The sequence below is a fragment of the Lathamus discolor genome, chromosome 5 (genome assembly GCF_037157495.1).
Source record: "Lathamus discolor isolate bLatDis1 chromosome 5, bLatDis1.hap1, whole genome shotgun sequence".
Taxonomy (NCBI): Eukaryota; Metazoa; Chordata; class Aves; order Psittaciformes; family Psittacidae; genus Lathamus; species Lathamus discolor.
Genome location: NC_088888.1, coordinates 25,527,045 through 25,548,754, shown reverse-complemented (window position 1 = coordinate 25,548,754; position 21,710 = coordinate 25,527,045). Strand labels below are relative to the sequence as shown.

Below are 21,710 nucleotides of genomic sequence, written 5' to 3'. Positions count from 1 at the left end.
ACAGTATTCTGAAATTGAGAGATTATTATTACATATTTGGCTCAGGATTGTTGGTCTTTTTCCAGACTTGCTGTCTTTTATTCATAATAAAAGGTGTTGGCATTCATTCAGCTTGAAAAGAGGGGTCCAAGTTTAATGACTACCGCAGTCAGCAAAATCCTTGTTAGTAGTGTTAACAGAAGCTTAGTCCTTCATAAGCTCTGGCTTTCTGCTTTTTTGTAGTTTTGACATTTAGTTCTCTCTGTGGGAGGTTGCTGCTTTGAGGTAGAATAAGGATCCAACAGGGTGGTGATACCTAGTAGCATTTAATGTATGATGAATGTGAAGCTGTGTTAGATACCGTCTATTTTGCATATTTCATTTATGTACCTGTGTAGGTACATAGGTATGTGGGCACCTGTTCAGTGACTGTGAGGAGTAAAGACTGTGGATATTGCATGTTTCTCAGTTTGTGTTTAAAATAATTGTTTCTTGCACTGGGTTTTGTATGCCAGCATTGCAGAATGGCACAGCTTGCTTGTCTTTCCTACTCTACTGTGATTCCTTGTAGTCTTTAGTCCTTTTGAGGGTTGGTTATTAATACATGTGTGCATATGAGTTATGTTGCTTCCCCCCCTACCCCACTCCCCCAGATGTGTAGATATTTCTGGTTAGGATACTGCTGTAGTTTGGAAGCAAGATGAGTAAGATGAGTCTCACATTTCCAGGTGTCCGTTTCTTTTTCTGATCAAGTCTCAAAAACTTTAGTGTGAACAGTTGGACAGCTGTCTTCTCAAGCTTAAACTTGCACTAAAATTTAAATTTCATGTGTTTCTTGTTGTCTTTTGTTACTGCTTCTCGCATTTTATTATTTTCACAATAAATATTTATTTTTCTTTTTGTATTTGTGTGATAGGTAGTTATGAAGAAACACAAGCCCATCCAAGCTGGCACTGAAAACGGGTACTGCAGACAGGAGCTTAGAATTTAACAAGACTAATTGTGTGATATTTAAGTGCTTCATTTATTTTTCCTAGTGCACATGTTCTTTGTATTCAAGAAAACCTATCTCCAGAGAGTATTATATTTTTAATATTCCATATTTTCACATGGAATATGAGAAATTGCCTCTAGTGTAAGAACAAAAGAATGGTGCTTTATCTTCAAGCAAGTCTTCAGATATGATGCTTATTTGTCCTTCTTGCATCTTAAGTGTCAGATGAGGCATTTTATTAGAAAATTTGTCTTTGAAGAGAAGATAATATTTAATGTGGAATACCCACCATCTCTGTATTCAGAGAATGCTCTCAAGTAGGGTTTTGTTAAGTGTCACTTTTTTGCAAAAATAAATGTAATAAACACCCATATCTACTTTTTCTGAAGGACTGAACTGTTTAGTAAATTCTTTCATGTTGACAATTTTTCTTGGAACTGGAAATGTAGGAAAAGTATTGTAGCATCTCTTCAAACTTCAAGGCACCGAAAATTTTTATGTAAGAACTCACTGCATCAGTATAGATTCCACACAAAATTATAATGGCTGTCATATTTTCTTACTAAGGCTGGAGCTCTTTTTCTGTTGTCTAATGCATAGAACTTCTGTTCAGTAAGTTGACGCATGCTTTGTAATGAGTGAATTGCAAAGTAATAGTTATAGTTGTTGGTATTAAAAGTCATTCTAGGGAAGCCAATTTAATAGAAATACTCATGTTAAAAAAATAAAGTAAGAATTCAGGAAGATCTTTGGTAATATGGATAATCTTATATATTAGAAATGCATTCAAATTTTAAATTTGAGAGACTATTTAGAAGAATTTAGAAAGAAGCCAACACAGAGAAGTCAATAGAGAGTGCATAGTGGGTGGATGAAAATGTCTCAAAACACTTGGGCACTGGTCTTCAGTAGACATGTTCTGTTTACCTAAAAGAAGGAAACTGTACCTTTCTTCCTACTTTCTAATGACTGTACTATCTTGGGTTAGTAAAGAAAAGAATGAGATGTTGAGCAGGGTTGGTTTTTCTGATGTTACGTGTCTCTGAAGGATTTTAAGAAGTGTATGGTTAAGCTGCTAACAGACTGAGATCCTTTGAACATAACAGCTAGGAAAACTAGTTTGCATAATGAGGTTTACTTGCCAGAAGTATCTTAAGGCATTCAAGTCCTTGTTTTATTATGTGTGGGTTTGGCTTTTTGGTTTGTTTTTTTTTTTTTTTCTTTAATATTAGCAGAGATCAGACAACTTGAAGAAAGCACTTAAATTCATTTTTATTAACTTAACGAAACACTGAAGGGCAGACAGAGGTTGATTCAATTTCAGTAATAACAAGAAGTTATGTTCCTTTGAATATTAAACCCCTCACTTCTAAGTTAATTTTTACACTTTGGTTGTGTTTTTAAATCTAGCTTTCGAAATTAATGGCTTTTCTTGCTGTTCTGAGTTTTATCTTGGCTGCTAAATTCATACATACGTGAATTCTCATTTCCTTGTAAAATCATATATTTATTTTGATTGTGGTTTGCATTTATTGTGAATGCAAGGGTTTTCTGGGTCCCTGTTATGCTTATGTTTTCAGATGTTGATTGGGAAGTAAACAGTTATTTGAGATTACTACTTGGGGGTACTCCTTAGAGCTAACCCCAGAGGTGTTTGTCCTTTGTGGCGTGTAGTTTATATGTTCAAAGTAAGATCCTGTTCTCCCTTCCACATCAAGACGTGTTGCAGTACTCCTCTTTCAGTGAATATACATTATTATTTTCCTTAAGCTATATTAAGGAGAATTGTTACAAATATTTATGCTTTATCATCGTTTTGGTGTGCATTCAACATTACCTTTGACTTGCAGCTGCTTATATCGTTGCAATACACAATACTTTATGCTTTAGGTAAACTTACTACTGGTGCACATTTTTGTAAGTCATTGAAGTATATGCAGTTGATACTAGTTAAGAATTTAGTGTTTTCACTTTTTGGTCTACTTCCAAAATGCTTTGGCATTCTTTAAAGTCTTAGTTCTGTAGTTGAGACCACCTCATTACTGTTTACATACTCCTTCTTTCTTTGGAGATTTCAGTTATTTGCCAATGTAAAGATTGAGCAATAGCAGGAGTAGTATCATTCACCCAGAATAACAGGCTCTCTTACGTAAAGAAATCACAATGCACAATGTTATTCCATTCATGACAGTACTGAAAACACTTTGAATTACTTACTGTGAATTTGACCACAGGCAGCTGTCTGCTCATCTCTACATCTAAATTCTGAAGGATTTTCAATACTGAAGTTTAAAGGGGCTTTATTGCTACTGGAAGCAGTGTAATTACTAGTGGAAATGGGTCCTGCCTTTGGGATGATGCACCTTCCCATCTGCTGTGCAACAAGCGACAAACTCTGTCCTTCTCTTTTTGTATAGTTCTGTCAGAAAGCTGGTGCTACCAATAATACATTTGAATTAACTTGTTGGTGTCAAGCCCTTAATGTATATTAAAAAAAAATCAGTTAAAAGGAGTGTTTAATTGAAATACAGGAAAAGGAAAGATATGTTTGAGTTTTCCAGGCTGTTTCTAAGCCTAATGGAGAAATGCTTTGAGCTGAGAGATCTGAACCCAAATGTAACTACTGCCACAAATAATATTGGTTTCATAGAACTTTAATTTGCATTTAGATACAGGGTGTCTGACAAATACTCCTTGATTCTTTGGTAGGCAGTGTTTAGGTTAAGGCTTGATTGCAATTCTGGTGTGCATTTGGTTTTGAATTACTACCTTTCTTATTAACATTTTCAGTACAGGAGAAGAAAAAAGTTCAGGAAGTGGAATTATAACATCCTAATAGCTTTGCTATCCAGATGGGATTATTACCTTTCTCGTCTCTAGTGGTCTGGAGTGGTATAACCCTTGTTCCTGGTTATTTGGTTCTTGAAATGAAAAATCTTTGGCAAATCTGAATACCATGTTGCAAATACGCACATTTAGTAAAAGTTGTCTTGGATGTTTTTTGGTGTATAATTCTCTTTAACCCAGATTAGTTGCAGACTGTTGCTGTTGTATTACAAAAAGTTTAGGCTATCATACCGATGAGACATTGCTCCACTGTGTAGTATGCAAAATCCAGGGTGCCAGAATGTTGGAAAGCGAAGCAAAACTCATTTAAAATGCAGAATGGATTTTAAATAAAGTTTGGGTTTAGGTAAAAGGTCAGGCTCTAGTTCCCTTTTTATTTGTAGCAGTTCATCCTATACAGTACTGTGTGAAAGGTAATCTCATTTTTTAATCTACTATAACTGTCCTTTTAATTCTTGAAAATCCTTTTGGGTATTTTGCATTCCAGTATCGATCCCTGTCTGTCTGACTGCTTCAGCTGGGTAATCATTTTTCTTCTTTATCCCTAATCCTTTTAATATTTCCTTCCGGCCACTGTATAGCAGTATAGCATGCCTATTGTTTGGGATGTATTTCAATGACGACTGTAAGACTGTACAGTAAAAGTGGCTGTATTTTAAACGAAATTTCACAAAACTGGTAGACAGTGAAACAAAAATGCAAAGCTGAACAACATGTGTCTTCAAAGCATGTATGCTGACCTTAGTTCTTTGTTTAGTCATACAAAATGTTCTTCCTTATGAAACTTACTGTATTTTGAGCTGCTCTGAAAAATTAATTATGAAGGTAGGTGTTTCAAAATGCTTCTTATTCTGTATTCTTCCTACAGACCTAACAGAAAAGATAAATTTTATTCTCTCTGTGTATACACATATGTATACATCTATGCATATATGTGCATGTAAAATCTTGTTTTTAAAGGAGCAGTTGTAGAACAGTTTAAGCATCTCAGCAAAAGTGCTTGGACCCAAGTCTCCCATAGTTCTCTTCAGCCCTCTCCTTGGAAGAAAACATTCTGTTCTTGTTTCTATGATGACTGAGTAAAGGCATCCCTGGTCACAGGAAGTCTTGACAAAATTGTAACAGTCCCTCCCTGAAAAGGTTTCCAGAAAAGCGCATATCTGTTGTGTCTCACCTGAAGGAGGAGGAGAATGCTCCCAACCCCGCTGGGGTCTTCTACTGTGTTTCTCCCACACTAGGTTATACCTTCAGAGTACTTCGCTGTGCTAACCAATGCTTCAACTGTTCCACTTTTCTCATTAGCTAAATGTGGCATATGCTTTCTCTGTGTGTCAAAGCAGAGCATGCAAACATAATGAAGGGAAAGAATTTGAAAGAGAGGTGAAAAGAGTTTTTAATTCTTCTTCAGGAACCCTCATTTGTTTCCATACTACTTTGATACCAGCCAAGAAGGGGGTGTGTGTATGTTTGGGTTTTATTACAACTACTCTACTTTAACAAAACAAACAAAAAGCTTCAGAGACCTAGGCTTCTGATATTCCATGGCTGTCTTAATAAAAACACCTCCAGCCAGTACCCAGTTTGAGTATTGTTTAAACCATTCAGGAAGGTAAGGAAGCTACCTGCTCTCGAAGCATTGTTTGTAACATTAAGACTTCAGTAACTTGCCTTTATATACCTCCACTTCCCCATAGTAACTTCATAAGGTCATGGGAAACAAAATTATCAAAATACATAGTATCTTCTGATGCAGAGAAACTTTCTGAAAGCTGTAGCTTTATGGCTGTTGCTTTGTGACAGACTCTTTCTAATATTAATAGGAAAAAGAAAAATAAAATTCACATCTTGATTTCTTCTTTTTATTATGTCCTGTGAAGATTTCTTCCTTCCCCTCATGCACTGTATAGCAAATCAACTGTGGTTCCAATGAAAGGTCAGTTTGAATGTTGTTATCCATTGACTTCGGAGATGCTGCAACTTTCCTGTGTGCTTCTGAGATGAAAATCAAATGCAACTGTGAAATGTTTTGGAGACATTCTGACTTTTTAAATTACTATTTTAATATTCATGTGTTTTAATATTAAAGCACAGAGTATGCCATAACTTAGTTATTATTTTCAGTTACATGTTGAAAATTATGTGGTTCAGTTATTAACTGTAGGGTGCCCTCTGCCACGTGCTTAGTAATGGCAGGTTCTTTTTACAGGCTAATTGCCAAGTAACAGAAAGTAAGCCTGAACCTTCAGACCTACAGAAAATACAGTTTGTCTTGAAATGCACATTGGTGCGAATCTGGTACCAGTAGTAATTTATACCTAGAAATAGAACTGTCACTGGTAAACTGAATAATTTTCTGTTAAACAGCCTGTGAGGCTGCCTTTTAGAGTAGAGACAAAGTTTGTTTCCAAGGGTAGGAGTCTTATTTTGAATTAATAAAAGTGATATTTTCCTGTTTTGATTATGTTCAATTTATTAAAAATGTTATTTTTCCTGATACATTTCTGAATTTCTTGAAGATTGACAGGCTCAGAATAAATAGTTTGTAAAAAGCTTGATTGATCCAGACTCTTCTTTTATTTGTGTAGAGATTCTTTGTTGGCTCAGGCTGCTGAGATGTCAGAGATACCAGAATGCTTCGAGCTTAGGTGTTACTAGATGAAAGGCTATAAAAAGAATAGCCTTTATGTGTCCCACAGAGAAACCTCATCAGCAAACCCACTGATAGCTACTGTTCTTTGTGTAGTCATTTGAAATGCTGCTTTTTTAAAGGAGAGACTAAAATGTGATTAAGTTGTATGTGCCTTTTCCATTAACTGTCTGATTCTGTGAAAATCAAACAGCAAAAATGCGTGCCACTCCTCACTTCATTAAATTACTAAATTCTTGCCTTGTTAAAATGGTCAGTTTATTAAATGAGACCTATCAGCTGCTTCAAAGGTAGAGGTAGAGCAGTGTTTTATAAAAATCATACGCTAAGCAGTGTAGTTAAGTGTCTTGTGTACAGACTGTTCATTACAAAACCAGACATCTGCTTTAACAAATAATTTTCATGCTTTTCTGCATATTGTTGCAGTTGTATGAAATTGTTCTTGTAAGGAAATTACACTATGCATTAGGAGCATGTGACACATGTAGTCTGTGTGCTAAAATGCTTCTTTATTCGGGCATTTATGTTATAGGTTTGTAGTGCTGATTTATTTCATAGTAAGTCACATATATACTTCTTTGGATTTGCATAATAGGTTGGTCAGAGTCTCGGGTGACATGGTTTAGTATGGGGTGTCCCTGCCTGCGGCAGTGGGGTCAGAACTAGATGATCTTAAGGTCCTTTCAAACCCTAGCTATTCTGTGATTCTATGACACAGTAGCTTAAAACATCTGGGAGGCAGGTCAATGTTTCATGGGGGGAGTGTGTGTGTGTGTGTGTGTATGTGACAGAGAAGTGGTAGGCTATTGTGAATCTACCTTAGTATATTGAGAAGCTACTTTGAAATAGTCCCTTGTAGGTGTGTTAAAGGGGTAAAGTAGCATAAGTATCACTGGTGAGTAATTTTACAGTTGTCTTCTGTGCAATGCTGCTTACCATTGCCCTACCTTTCTGTCTTTTAAGATGGTCTGTTGCATTTTTAATCAGTTTGCTCTGACCTGTTTTCTTATGTGCTCCTTTTGGAAGGGCCGGAAGTGTTTGTTAACAAAGGAAAAAAGAGCCATTGAATATTTAATGCAATCTTAAATAGCTATATGTAGGGGAGTTAAATCAGGAATCCTGCTAAAGCAGTGTCATTTATGTCTGTATTAATGCTTGTTATTTATTTTGAGAACAAATTCAATTTTGATACCTTTTTTTGACCAAGTAATGAAAATGTTAACAAGTTTAGTGCAGTGAATTGTAGAAATAAGTCTCATACAAACCATTATCCCTGTAAACAGGGAAGATGGGTATGCTTACCATTTGCTGAGATAAGAAGAAAAATCTTGAAACTTTTCTTAATGGCTGCTTAAATATAGTGTCTTTTATTCAGGGCTGGTATCAAAATGAGGAGCCCTCATCAACTTACTGAACTGCAGTAAATCAGAACTCCCACCTTCTGATGCTGGAGTGAGTGCTGGGCTCAGGATGCAGTTGGCTGATGTGGTGCCAGCTGATCGAACTTTTAACTAAAATATAGTAATGCCACTCTGGGAGTTGCTGGATTTTTATGTTTAAGATAAAGATTATTTTGAGGAGTATGAATTAGAGACTCAGCAAGGAAACACTTTGAATACTGCTGGTCATATATCGTCTCAGTCACTTGTTCCTTTGCACAGAAGGAAAACCAAGTATGAATCAAGAAACAAATCATGATATATTCTGCAGAGAGCTTCTTTATCTGCCCATGAATGCTAATTGGGTTGGTGTTAAGGAAGCTGAAAAAACTATTGTCTGTTGGCTGGTCCAGCCTGGCTTAGTATATTTGACTTTCCTGTTGCTTAGATAATTTGTGTACAGAGAAGGGAATGCCTTAACATGTACATAGTTGGAGATTATAATTTGGAAGCACAATATTTACCCAAATAATAGCAGGGAGGGGGCTTTCTTTGGTTATTTTTCAGGACTATGAAACACAAAAGTAGTGGTGACACAGGATTAAAAAGAAAACCTTAAGTTTTATTTCAAAATATTTACTGGTGTTATGTAACCTGGTATTAAAACATAAGCAAGTGTTTGCAAGGTGGTGGTTGTTTGTGTTTAAGCCAATTCCTCTGAAAGTGATGCTGGCTTTGCTTAGTAGTAGAGTCCCATTGCATTCTGTTGGAGTTAACTACATTGAGAGCAGTGTTCTAATGTGGAAAAGACTATCAAGGATAATAACTGTGAAACACTGAGTAAACACTGAATACAAAAAAAAAATTGTCATGGTTTAAATTTCTCTCTTCCATGCTTGCAGTGCTTCTCACATGCTGCTGATGATGTATCCTTGTTTACTTGGTAAGATCACCTAGAAAAAATACAAACTCTTAACAGAAAACTTTGTGCTGGTCTTCAAAATAAATTTACCTAGAGTTCTGAATAGTCTGAATCTCAACAGTTGGACATCTGCATCTGACAAACCTTATATTGGTCAAATAGGTCAAATGCAGTACAAATTGTATTTGACCAAATGTATTGTTCAAATTGGTGTACTGTAAGTACACTTTTAAAATGTATTTTGAAAACTTAATATATTATTATACCTATTTTAGACTTCATAAGAGAGAATGTGTGTGGTATTATCTTTTAGGCATGGAAATCAGAAAATCACTGGATGCGTAATGCTAGGAGAGATCAAGTAACGAAGAGTGAGTTTCAGGGTCTGTCGTGACTATGAACTTGAAAGGCTGCCACTGCACTGCTGTTCTATCACTTCTCTGTGCACAATTGAACAACATGCAGTGGAAAATTAAAAGGTTTTTAAAAGCTAAAATATTAAGCCTTTGATTATATCTGTAAGCTAAAGAATACTGATGAAATACTGAAACTAGTATGTTATCTATTATTTATACAACTTTCTACAGTGAACCTCTGTGGCCAGTAATGTTCAGTCGGAACAATGTGTTTAATAAAGTGTATAAGAACCTAAACAATAAGGGTAGTTAAAAAAAAAAAAAAATTGGTCTTACAAATGCTATTTAAAATTCTCAGCAAAATTTGTGTCCTAGCCTAGGCTCTTTTAAAGATAGATGGGAATAGTGGAAAGTTTAACTGTAAGAAGAGAGTTATGACACTATCTTATATCACATTTCAGTTAGTAACCTTTGTTGCTTGTAAGAAAAGATACATTTGTATGTGAAGGAAATATGTGTAATTTTTTTAATTCTCTTTCGCTATATTTGCCAGCTAAATTTGAGGCAGATGTTTGTATTCATTATTTCTGCTTGCAATTACAAATGCTAAGACTTAGGTTAATATTTTTGTAAGCACTTAAATGTCTAGGCATTATATCACTGGTAAGTTTAAATGAAACTAAAGCACACTTAATAAATTAGCCATGTAGACAAGCAATACTGCTTTGATTCTTCAATATTACCTAGAATTCAGAAGAATATGCTAAAATTAACGTGTAACACTGATCCTCTGGAAAATAAAAGTATTGTTTGATTGCCATTCGCTGCGTATTTGGAAGCAGAATTGCACATTTTGTGTGCTGCTTTTAGTTTAAAAAAAATGAAATACAATGTCCAGTAGCTTTAGTAACTCCAAAACCAGTGAGTTTCTAAAACCTTGGGGAAGGTATTCTTGACTTTTTATCAGAGATGCAAATATTTAATATGTCTTCATCATTGCAATTATCATTAGAGATTAGTTTTTAAAATGGCATCAGCATGCATATCATATTAATAGAGTTAGTGTTGGTTTTACTCATTTCAGCTATTCTGAAGCTAACCTTAGTGAGAAGCAAAGTAGTTGACTAATTTTATTGGGGCAGTAGTGATTTGTAATAGAACCATCTAGTTTACAAACTTGCAAATAACCAAGGAGTGGTACAAACAATTCATAAATTCAGGTCTTGCTGTTCTGTTTGTATGGGAGTTGTTGTGGTCAAGCTTGCGAAAGCACCCTGCATTGCCTCTAAACACCCAAGTCACCATGTCCTGTTGACCTAAAGATACTGCCCTTCTGAGTGTCTTGAATACACTTGGTTTGTAGCAGTGATCAGCTGTGTTGAGCAGAGTGAGACCCTCATGGATATGAGCAAGTTTTTCAGTGTTTCCGTTAGAGAGTTAATCAGTCACAAGAGCAATCTGATTTCGCAGTGTGGGTTAGTCATTTCAGGACATGACATGACATTTTTGCCAGCAGTAAGATTTGGGTTTTTTTTGAGAATGGGGAATCTTCATTTGTTTTCTAAGATTTTGAAGAGTTACCTAGGTGTCCAAGAAAATTCTTCAGTGTCTTCTTTCTTTGTCTTATCTCAGTGTTTGTCTAGCTTGTTGCTATTCCCACCAACTTGTTGGCCTAGCTCCTCAATATTCCTTTTCTTATTGTTATGTGCCTGCAGCTAGTGCCTCGAACCTATAGTGCCTCTAGCTAGTGCTAATCAAACCTCTTCTCTTTTACTATTCAAGCCACTGAAGTACATAGGAACAATATTTTTACAGTAAGAATTGGGAGTGTGTATGAGAAAAATCCTCTTCTGCTAATATATGGACTCTCCAAACATATTAGCTGTTGAACTTCTAACCAGCCTTTTGAATATGTGAAATCTCAGTTCAGGTCAATCAGGCTTAATAAATAAATCAAGTAAAATCAGTTGCTCATAATGGAAAGTCTTAGGAAACTGAAGGTGTAGGTGTGAACATCAGGGCTGTGCATGATATGACAAGTTGTTTCATAATGTCATGACCAAATGCGGAGCTTCACAGCTGTTTTTGAGGCTGTGTGGGTTCAGCAGTCACACACATTGCACGAATTAGAATTTTTATAAAATATTCCATAATTCACCTGCCATCTTGCAAATACCAAGTTTTTTTCTTTAAGCATATTCCATAATTTTTTGCTAGTCAGTTCAGCACCAGAAGTTTCCTATTCTTTTTATTCTTCTGGGGGGGTGGGAGAAGAAAGGGAGTTTTATCTGAGCTCATCTCTACAGCTTATTGACATATATGGCATGCTGATCTTTCTTTCCCTTTCAGAAGAGAAACCCGATTGTTCCAAGGCCCGCTGTGAGGTCCAGTTTTCTCCTCGCTGTCCAGAAGATTCCATCTTGATTGAAGGTTATGCTCCTCCTGGTGAATGCTGTCCACTTCCGAGCCGTTGTGTGTGCAATCCTGCAGGCTGCTTGAGGAAGGTTTGCCAACCTGGCTATTTGAATATATTGGTTTCTAAAGCATCAGGAAAGCCAGGGGAATGCTGTGATCTCTATGAATGTAAACCAGGTAAAAATGGACATAAACTTTTTTTCCAGTTTTAATTTTTTTCTAACTGACAAGCACAATAACCTATATAGTTGCATCTCATAAAGCCTATATAGCCTCTGAATTCTTCTAATTCTTCTTCAAAATAAAAATGATAATATGTAGGCAATACCCATTAAAAAAAGGTAAGAAATATTATGATAAGTTTTGCTTTCTTTTTTTTTTTTTCCAACATAAATTTAAACTGAGCAACAAGGGAAAAGTAGCCTAGTGAGAATGTTGCATTTCTGTGCATGCCGCTAGTGAAAGTGACATACTGGTTAGGTCATATAAAGGTTTTACATAGTAGAAATATTTTGTGCATGGACAGGGAATTAAGTTTCTATCTTAATATTTCTCTAGATTACAAAGTGATGACCCTCAAACTAGAGAGTGAAGGGATTGTTGAGGTGCATATTGAAAGACTTCACATTTTTTGTATTTACCTATTTTCCATTTCATGAGAACAGAAATTGCCCCTTTTTGTGATTTCTTCTCAGTGGAAGATGTAATTCACTCTTCTTTTTGATCCAGGCTTTTGTGAAGATGAATAATAAATAGAGAGGGATGAAAGCAGGCATATAAAATTTGTATAATCCAAAATCTTAAATGCAAACAGTATGGTTAAACTGTGCCTCTCCTGTGTTTGTTTAACATTTTCTTAAATCATCCACAGAAGATGATTGTACAGTCTTTGTATCTTCTAGTGTGTCTCTTTGTGGTTTTCCTAATATCCAATGCAAATCTGACTGTGTGGAAATGTAAGCAAACCTTTTTGTCCCCTGTCCTGTGTAGTGGATGAACAAGTCTTTTATATTTTTTGTCTCCAGAACATCTTGTCAACTTTAGTCATCTTTCATCTAAAATTAGCTGTAATTTCTTATGGCACAGTTTCCTTGGACTTCTTCCTTGTTACATTGCTCCTCTGTAAGTTTTCTTAAAATTTAATCACATTTTTCAAATGTGTTGTCCAAAAGCAGACTCCTGTTTTGGGTGAGTCTTCATCAGCACAAAGTACTGTAAAATTACTTTGTCTTCCAAGCAAAATTCTAAATAAGTGCCGACTCCTTTGCAAGAGTTATATTTAGTTTGTAAGGTACTTTGAATCCCAGATCTTGTAGCATGACTGCTGCTGATCCACTATATTTGCACATTTTAATTCTTCCTACGTATACTTCAGGTATGCCTTTTCTGAATTTTATCTTTGTCGTGGTTTAAGTGCAGGCAGTTTAAAGGTCTCTGGTTCAATCCCAGGTTTCAGCACCAAGGGGAGAGAATATAAAACTAAAGGGGAAAGGGGAAAAAAACCCTACAAACAATAGACACAAGTGATACAATTGATCACCACCCACTGACCAATACCCAGCCTGACCCGAGCAGCGATTGGTCCCTCTTAGGCAACTCCCCCCAGTATATATACTGGGCATGACGTGCTGTGGTATGGAATACCCCTTTGGCTAGTTTGGGTCAGGTGTCCTGTCGCTGCTTCCTCCTGGCTTCCCCTGCCCCTCCTCAATGGCAGATCATGAGACAGCAAAGTCTTTGATCAGAGTAAGCATAACTTAGCAACAGCTAAAAACATCTGTGTGCTATCAGCGTAGTTCTTAGTCTAATGTCAAAAACAGAGCACTGCACCAGCTACTGAGAAGGAAAAAAATAACTGTTACAGCTGAACCCAAGACAATCTTAATGACTTTGGGTTATTTCTTTGTTTCTCAAAATAAATGTTGGCTCTGCTCAGATCTTCCAAGTGTAATTTGCATTTGTATTTTGTAGTTTGCAAATAACTCTGTCCAAAGTTACCTTTGTAGGTTACTTCTTGAAGATTGTTTTAAGCTTGTTAGTATTACAATTAGTATTATTTTTGAATTGAATATGTGATTACTGCATTAGTGGATTTATGTAACTGTGTGTGTTGTGGTTTTTTTTTTTTTTTTGAAGTAGTTTGTATTTTTTGTTGTAGGGAGTTAGGAGGTGAATATATATATTGGTGAATAGGTGAATAGGTATATGAGACTGGGAAAATTATAATGCATGGTAGTATGGTAGAAGAGCAGTGGCTTTGAAGAAATTGGGGAAGGAAAGATATTAATGGGATTTAGGGAAAGTGTAGACCTTTGCAATGGGAGTTAATAATTGAGAGGCTGAGGGAAAGCAGAGACTTTTCCCCTACTAGAGAGATGATGAAAGTATGTTTCTTAGGCAGTAGTTAAGGTGCTGAGGAGTGTATGTGGGTACTCCTGCATCTCCCCACAGTGATAGGTGATGAAAGATGCAATGGCTAAACTACAGGCTAAGTGGGGCCCTTACTTTGTGGCAGGGCCTTTGCTTGAGGGGAAAAAAAGGGAGTATTATTAATACGTAATTATTAGTCACTCCATAGCCTGATTTTTGTCAAAATAGACTTCAGTGGCTGTCCAAACTGACTTCTGTAACTTTGGTCTAGATCTGCCTTTCGCTTACCATTCATCACAGTGGGAAGATTGTAAAGGAAGAAGAAGCCAATACAAGACTGGAAGACTGGAAAAGGAGCGGATGAATGTTGTAAAATCTCAGTAGCCTACAAATTACATGCCACAGAAGGCTGCTTGGTTTTGTTGGGGTTTTTTGCCCTTTTTTTAATGGCAAATATTTGCAAATCTGAAAATATTTCGTTTTTCAGAGGCTCTGTTTTTAAAGAGTATAAGCTGTATTTATATAGACAACACTGTAGTCGATGTATGAAGAAAATTTTAGACTAAACATGGTCTTGTTTGTTTTTTTAATACTTCTTTCTTGTAGAAAGTTTAGGGATTTTACTTTTAAATTTGCAAGTTATCATGAACCTTGCTGTTTTTTTCCATCTGAAGTGTTCTGTCATGTTCAGAACCACTGGCTATGGTTTTAAATAAATGTATTTGTTTAAGAGCAGGCAAGAGAATGTCTTGTTTTACTAGGATTGTATATTCTATATTCAGATATACTAGGATGTATATAGCTTATAGAATTATAAAATAATTTAGCTTGGAAGACTGGATGAATCTGGAGGTCCAACCTGCCTCTTCTGCATTGCTTTATGCCATTTATTCTCTATGTGTACATATACATACCACTGTATATGTAGTAGCATATAACTTTGTATGTATGTATGACACTATGACCATTATCAATGTGGATTTGCTGAAACAGTGGTCATAAAGTGAAGTCAGATAATACTCCTTGCATGGCAGAAATATTTTTTTAGCCTATGATAAGCTTGATAATAACCCCTGTGTCTTCAGAGTTTGAGTTGTAATCCTGAAGGATTCTAGGAAAGAAGAGTTGGAGAGGAACTGAACTATCAGTGCTCTGTTTCATGCTTCCTCTGTTTTTAATGGCATGTTGCTGAAAAAAAGAGTAAGGGACAGTGGACAGTATAAAGCCTGGTAGATAAGCATTCATGCAGAGTTTCGTACAAGGCTGATGTCGGTTTTACTGAATAGTGTCAGCATGTCTATGGAGTTTACATGTTGAACAGAGAAAACTGTTTTCCATACTTTGCCACAATCGTAAAAACTTTAGTTCTGAGTGCTGCTACCAGAGCACTCTTCCTGTACTTCTGTGTCTCCTTAACCAGGCTCCACAGGGGTTTTACGCTAGCAAGGGCTTTCTGGTAGAAACAAATTGCTAGAAGCTGGGAGGACTGCTTCCTATGATACCAGTGCTGCCTTGTGCCAGTGTAAAGTGTTTGTGCAATTAAAGCACAAATTGTGTTTATTTCTCTTCCTTAAATAAGATGTCTCTAGTTTACAGTGGCATTTAAGTTTGGAGCTTTCTGCTGAGAGCTGCATATGTTCAAATACTGTGATTGGCAACTGAGTTACTGAAAGGAAAACAGGAAGTGTTTTCTGAACACTAAATAGCAGAATAAAAATCTTTCATTTTGAGATACACTTCCTCTTCTTTTACTTTAGAAATGTGATGATTTAAGGCATTGGCAATCAGTTTAAATGAACAGTGAAGATACTTAGAAGCTTAGCTGTACCCATCCATTAAGCTCTACATTATTTTATCTTAAATGTTCTTACCGTTACTCCACCAAGCATGTCACTGCAATTGTGGTACCTACTCAGACCAAGTCTGTCATGTCTCTTTATTTTGCTGTGGTTACTAAGCTCATAGGTGAGAACACTGGTCTGGTGCCATAAGCAACATACTTTGTTCCTACAAGCTGTGTACAACTGTGTATATAACTGGCCAGTCGTGAGCCGTGAATTTAGTTATAAGCTGGGAGCTACCTCTTAAGTATTCTCAAACCTTATTTTTTCTAAAGATAGTTTGAATGAACAGTCTTAGTTGGATCTGCTTAATGTGTTAACAGCAAAAATAAAAATAGTGTGAAACACGATTTCCGCGAGTATATAATGCTTGTTTTGCTAAGAAGCTAAAACAGTATGAGCAATGATGGTTTTGAAATCATGCTTGTTAATTCAAAGATGAAGTTAAAATTAATCTAAAAGGTATTTTGCTGAAGTTGTGATAGTAACTCTAGCTGCCACTTCTGAATGAAGAAAGGTAAATAGTTTATTTTGGCACTTACGCAACAGATGTTGGCTGGACCTTTATTGCTAACTATTTTGTTGTCGTCCTATATGGTGAGATAAGGAGTGTCATCCCTTAGTTTCTAACATTCTTGGGAAAGCATTAGGAAATGTCTTGAAAAGGCCACTCATTTTCTAGTAGTATTTCCAGCAGAGCTTTCATTCACTCACCTTTTCCAGCACCCTTGCATGGCCTCAAAATTACTCTTACTGAAGGTTTTTCTGGTACCAAATCTTGGTTTAAACACAGCTCTAAAGAGAATGTAGTAGTTTGGTGCATTTCTTTGGGGAATTCTGTGCAGTCAGGGCTTGATGGAGAGTCTGATATCAGCAGCAAAATGTAGTAGTGTCCTGGGTTCAGCAGTAGCAGTTATTTTTCTCCTTCGTAGCTGGTGCAGCACTGTGTTTTGACTTTAGGCCTGGGAACAGAGCTGATAACACAAATGCTTACTCTGACCAAGGACTTTCTGAGTCTCATGCTCTGCCAGGGAGGAGGGAAAGCTGGGAGGAAGCAGAGACGGGGCACCTGACCCAAACTGACCAAAGAGGTATTCCATACCACAGCATGTCATGCCCAGGATGTAACAGGGAGTTACCTGGAAGGGCTAGGGGGACTGCAGGGTTGGAGGAGGTATCGGTCGGTGCTCGGCTGGGGGGAGTGGGGCGAGGTATTGGTTGGCTGGTGTTGAGGTGTTGTATTCTCTTCCCTTGTTATTTCCTTTATCATTATTATTCTTGGTGGTAGCAGTAGTGATTTGTGTTATACCTTAGTTACTAAACTGTTCTTATCTCAACCCATGGGAGTTGAATCCTTTACGATTCTCCTCTCTGTCCCTCCAGGAGTAGAGGGAGGGAAAGAAGGGAGGGGGAGTGAGTGAACAAGGTTTGTGGTTGGGTTTAAACCACGACAGTTCTTTTTGGCGCCCAACGTGGGGCACGAAAGGTTGAGATAATGACAGAGATGATCGGATTAATAGTCGTCACAATGCTGATTTATTGGCTCTCAAAGTTGTTTCTCTTGATCTCACAGTTTCAGAATGTAGTACATTACTTATAGCTGGTATTTGCTGTGATAGTGTTTATCAAGTGTGGGGCTTGGGCTAAGGTTATTGTTTCACTGTACTTTATGGCAAAGACTTGTAATATGGGCGGGCTCTGGCAGCAGGGAGGGATGGACGTGGCCGTGGACTTGTACCCGGCCGTCCCGCTGCTCTTCACCGCCCTGGCCCTTGTCCTTGCCTCCGTCTTCGTGAGGCTGCGGGGAGCCGAGGGGGAGCGGCCCTGGGAGCCGGCGGCCGCTGAAGCGGCCCGGGAGAGGGGCCCCAAGGACCAGGCGGCCCTCCAGGAGTAGAGGGAGGGAAAGAAGCGGGGGGAGTTAGTGAACGAGCTTTTGTGGTTGGGTTTAAACCACTACAAGTAGGTAGTGCGTAATGCGCAGGGAAAGTAACCTGTGCTCCACCCAGGTACAGCTTCAGCATTGAAAGTCAGGTCTGGAACTTTTAGTCTTGCACTAAGGATGAGTGTCAGCAAAATCAAGTTTTTTACGTGTAGTTGTGATAAATAATTTTATTTATTTATTTATTTTTATTTCAGTGTTGCTTACAGAATGTGCTATTCTGTTAGATACTCTGTTAGAAGCTTATGTTGAGAGTACTTAACAGATGAGGCTGGGAAAGGACTGAAGAAAATGAGTGGGGAAGAAGTACAGATAAGTTTCTAATGGAGCTGGGGAAATGGCTTAAAAGTGGACAGTGATGTTGAGTGAGTTAAAAAAAAAAAAGGAATCAGCGAATTCGGGTTTCATTTTGAGAAATATCTGTGTTAGGAGAGTTAAGGAAGTCATGCAACTGGATTGAAAGTCCAGGACTGTCATTCACTCTAGTTGTGTTTAATACTTCCTGAAGTGTGAAGGAACACAAAAAAAATGATGCATTGTCATGAAGAGATACCTTCATGCTTTCTTATTCCTCTCCCAGAACAGAAAGTATAACTACCATTATCAGATGCAGTTATGTTGCGTCGTATTATTTGTGAGGGACCACTTGAAATACATCTGAACTGAAAACGAAGGTTGTAATGTGATGCTTCTTAGCTGCTGTAGAAGCAGACTTTGTACCCTTGTGCTGAACCCTCAGAAAGCTGTGACTACTGAAAAAATATGAAGTTTTTCTGTGCTGAGCCACAGTGTTGAGTATAAAAAAATAAAATCATCATAGAATCGTCAAATGGTTAGAGTTGGACCTTAAAGGTCATCTAGTTCTAACTCCCCTGTCATGGGCAGGGGCATCTTGCACTAGGGGAGGTTGCTTCAAGCTCTGTCCAACCTGGTCTTGAACACTGCAGGGATGGAGCAGTGTTCAACTTCCCCAGTCAGCCTGTACCATTGCCTCACCACTCTCACAAATATATAATAACAACTTATAGTATAAGCCTGTTCATGAAAAGTACACTTTGTAATTATTGGAATCAAAGAAAGATGTGAAAACTAGTAGTTCAGTGGCAAATGTTTGCAGGTTTTTTTTTTAAGGCAGTAGTACAGCTAATCTGGGGGACATGGAATCGCAGAATAGTTATCATTGGAAAGGACCTTAAGATCATCAAGTTCCAACCTCCCTACTATGGGCAGGGACATCACACACTAAACCATGTCACCCAAAGCTCTGTCTAGCTCAGCCTTGAACACTGCCAGGGATGGAGCATTAACAGCTTCCTTGGGCAGCCCATTCCAGTGCCTCACCACCCTCACAGTAAAGAACTTCTTTATATCCAATCTAAACTTCCCCTGTTTAACTCGTTACCCCTTGTCCTATCAATAAGTCCCTAATGAATAGTCCCTCCCCAGCATCCTTATAGCCCCCCTTCACATACTGGAGCTCTGAGGTCTCCACGCAGCCTTCTCTTCCCCAGGCTGAACAGCCCCAACTTCCTCAGCCTACCTTCATACGGGAGGTGCTCCAGTCCCCTGATCATCCTCGTGGCCCTCCTCTGGACTTGCTCCCACAGTTCCGTGTCCTGAGGACACCAGAAGTGCACACAGTACTCCAGGTGAGGTCTCACGAGAGCAAAGTAGAGGGGCAGGATCACCTCCTTCGACCTGCTGGTCACGCTCCTTTTGATGCAGCCCAGGATGCTGTTGGCTTTCTGGGCTGCAAGCGGACACTGCCGGCTCATGTCCATTTTATCATCAGCCAACACCCTGTGCTTCTCCACAGGGCTGCTCTGAATCTCTTCTCTGCCCAATCTTTAGCTGTGCCTGGGATTGCTCCGACCCAGGTGTAGGACCTTTCACTTGTCATGGTTGAACTTCATAAGGTTGGCATCAGCCCACCTCACAAGCGTGTCAAGGTCCCTCTGGATGGCATCCCTTCCCTCCAGCGTTATCAACCGAACCACACAGCTTGGTGTCATCGGCAAACTTGCTGAGGGCACACTCAATCCCATTGTCCATGTCAGTGCTGAAGATGTTAAACAAGACCGGTCCCAACACCGATCCCTGAGGGACACCACTCGTTACTGGTGTCCGGCCGGACATTGAGCCATTGACCACAACTCTTTGCGTGCGGCCATCCAGCCAGCCAGTTCTTTATCCACTGAGTGTTCCATCCATCAAATTGATATCTTCCAATTTAGAGACGCATGTATTTTTAAATAATGAAGAATCTGATTATAGACTGTTCTGTAACCTTTCAAAATGTTCAGCTTTTCTGGAAGTTTGGCTTCAGACATTTTCCAGTTTAAGAAACCCATTTAAATGTGAAAGCAAGTAGGAGCATCTTTTTCCTTCCTCAAGTATCTTTCATCTCTTACCTCTCCTCATCTTTCTCCTGTGGGGAAGGCTAAGAGGACCAGCACTGTTCAGCCTGAAGAGAAGAGTCAGGGGAGATCTCATCAATGCATATGAATACCTAAAGGGAAGGTGTAAAGACAGAGTCAGGCTCTTTTCGGTGATGGACAGTTGCAGAGGTAGTAGACACAAACTGAAACAGCAGTGTTTCTCTGAAGATCAGGAAACACTTTTTCACCATGGGAGTGACCAAGCACTGGCAAAATTTGCCCAGGGAGGTGGTGTCATCTCTATCCTTTTAGATATTCAGAAGCTATCTAGGCATGGTCCTGGGCAGCCAGCACTGTGCTGGGGAGGGGGTTTTGCTAGTTGACCTCCAGAGGTCCCATCTAATTTCAGCCTTTCTATTATGATTAATGTAATTATCTCCCAGTTTGGAGAAAAGACGGAGGTGGGGTATGAGCGTGGAAAATAAAATTCTGTGGGTGGTGGGTAAGGAAAAAAGAGCACCTTAGCTGAGACTTGGTGGCATGATTAGAGTTTCCTTGTGTTTCTTTTTTCATTGTCATCACTGGTATATAGAAAGATGGACACAGGAAGAGCTGTGCAGTAGCAGCTTGTTGGCTGTTTTTTCCCAGACAGCTTGCCTGGGAAGGAGGCAGAGAGGACCTTGAATCCAGATTAAAAAGATTGCTAGTTTAAATTCAGGAAATTGGACATTAGTAGCTTCTTGGCACAATAGAATCATGCAAATCGCATTGGTCACTTTGGACTGCACTGACAAGCTTATGGTTTTCAATGCTGGATGTGATAATGGAGGACTTTGTAAACAGAAGGGCTGCTTCACAGTTATTTGTTAATAAAATGGAACATAAAACTCTAGTTTTTTTTTTTTAAGTGAAATATTATTAAACTCAGTATTTCTGAGTTGTTTACTCTTTGAAATGCTATGGGGAAAATATATTCTCAGTAACCTGGTATATTTCTAGTAACTTACATAATTTACAGGCATCTTGAACTTTTATGCTTTTTTTTTTTTTTTTTGTTAACTAATATTAGCTCATTTACTTTCCAAGTCAATAATTTAAAAAAGTGAATCCTAAAGAGAAAGGAAGTGTTTTTGTAATGTTACCTACCAAGCATGCATTCGTTAGGTAATTTTTCTAACATAAAGGGCTGATTCATACCTGGTTGCTTATGATGAAGCGATTCGCAAAAAGCTTCTAAAGCATGAGTAACAGGATTGTTTTTTCTTACCTTCCTCCATAGTGTTCAGTGTGGATTGCAGCACAGTCGAATGTCCTCCTGTTCAGCAAGTTGTTTGCCCACTGGATAGCTACGAAACCCAAGTCAGGCTGACAGCTGATGGCTGCTGTACACTGCCGACAAGGTTGGTGTCTTGATGGCCGAGTATCTTTAATTTGTTCTCTACAGTTCAAGTATTATAAACACAACATAATTATGCATAGGTATGTGGTAGTAGATGTTAATACAAAATAAAAACATATGAAGTAGCTTTAAGGTATATCAGGCTGCTATAAATACAATTTTTTTATCTTTTTGAAGCAGAAGAAAATTCTTGGTGCAAATGCATGAAGCTGGTTTTTGCTAGTTATTAGAGGGGTTTGTGCCT

The 21,710-nt window shown here is 38.1% G+C and overlaps 1 protein-coding gene across 2 annotated transcripts in view; it reads left to right on the top strand.

The window, feature by feature from the left end:
• CRIM1 (cysteine rich transmembrane BMP regulator 1) overlaps positions 1 to 21,710 on the top strand; it is a 212,441-nt gene that overhangs the window by 83,647 nt on the left and 107,084 nt on the right. For both annotated transcript variants that reach the window (XM_065680092.1, XM_065680091.1), the window contains exons 3-4: positions 11,474 to 11,716; positions 21,347 to 21,467. In XM_065680092.1, the coding sequence (XP_065536164.1) occupies positions 11,474 to 11,716; positions 21,347 to 21,467 (364 nt within the window). The remainder of the gene's footprint in view (positions 1 to 11,473; positions 11,717 to 21,346; positions 21,468 to 21,710) is intronic.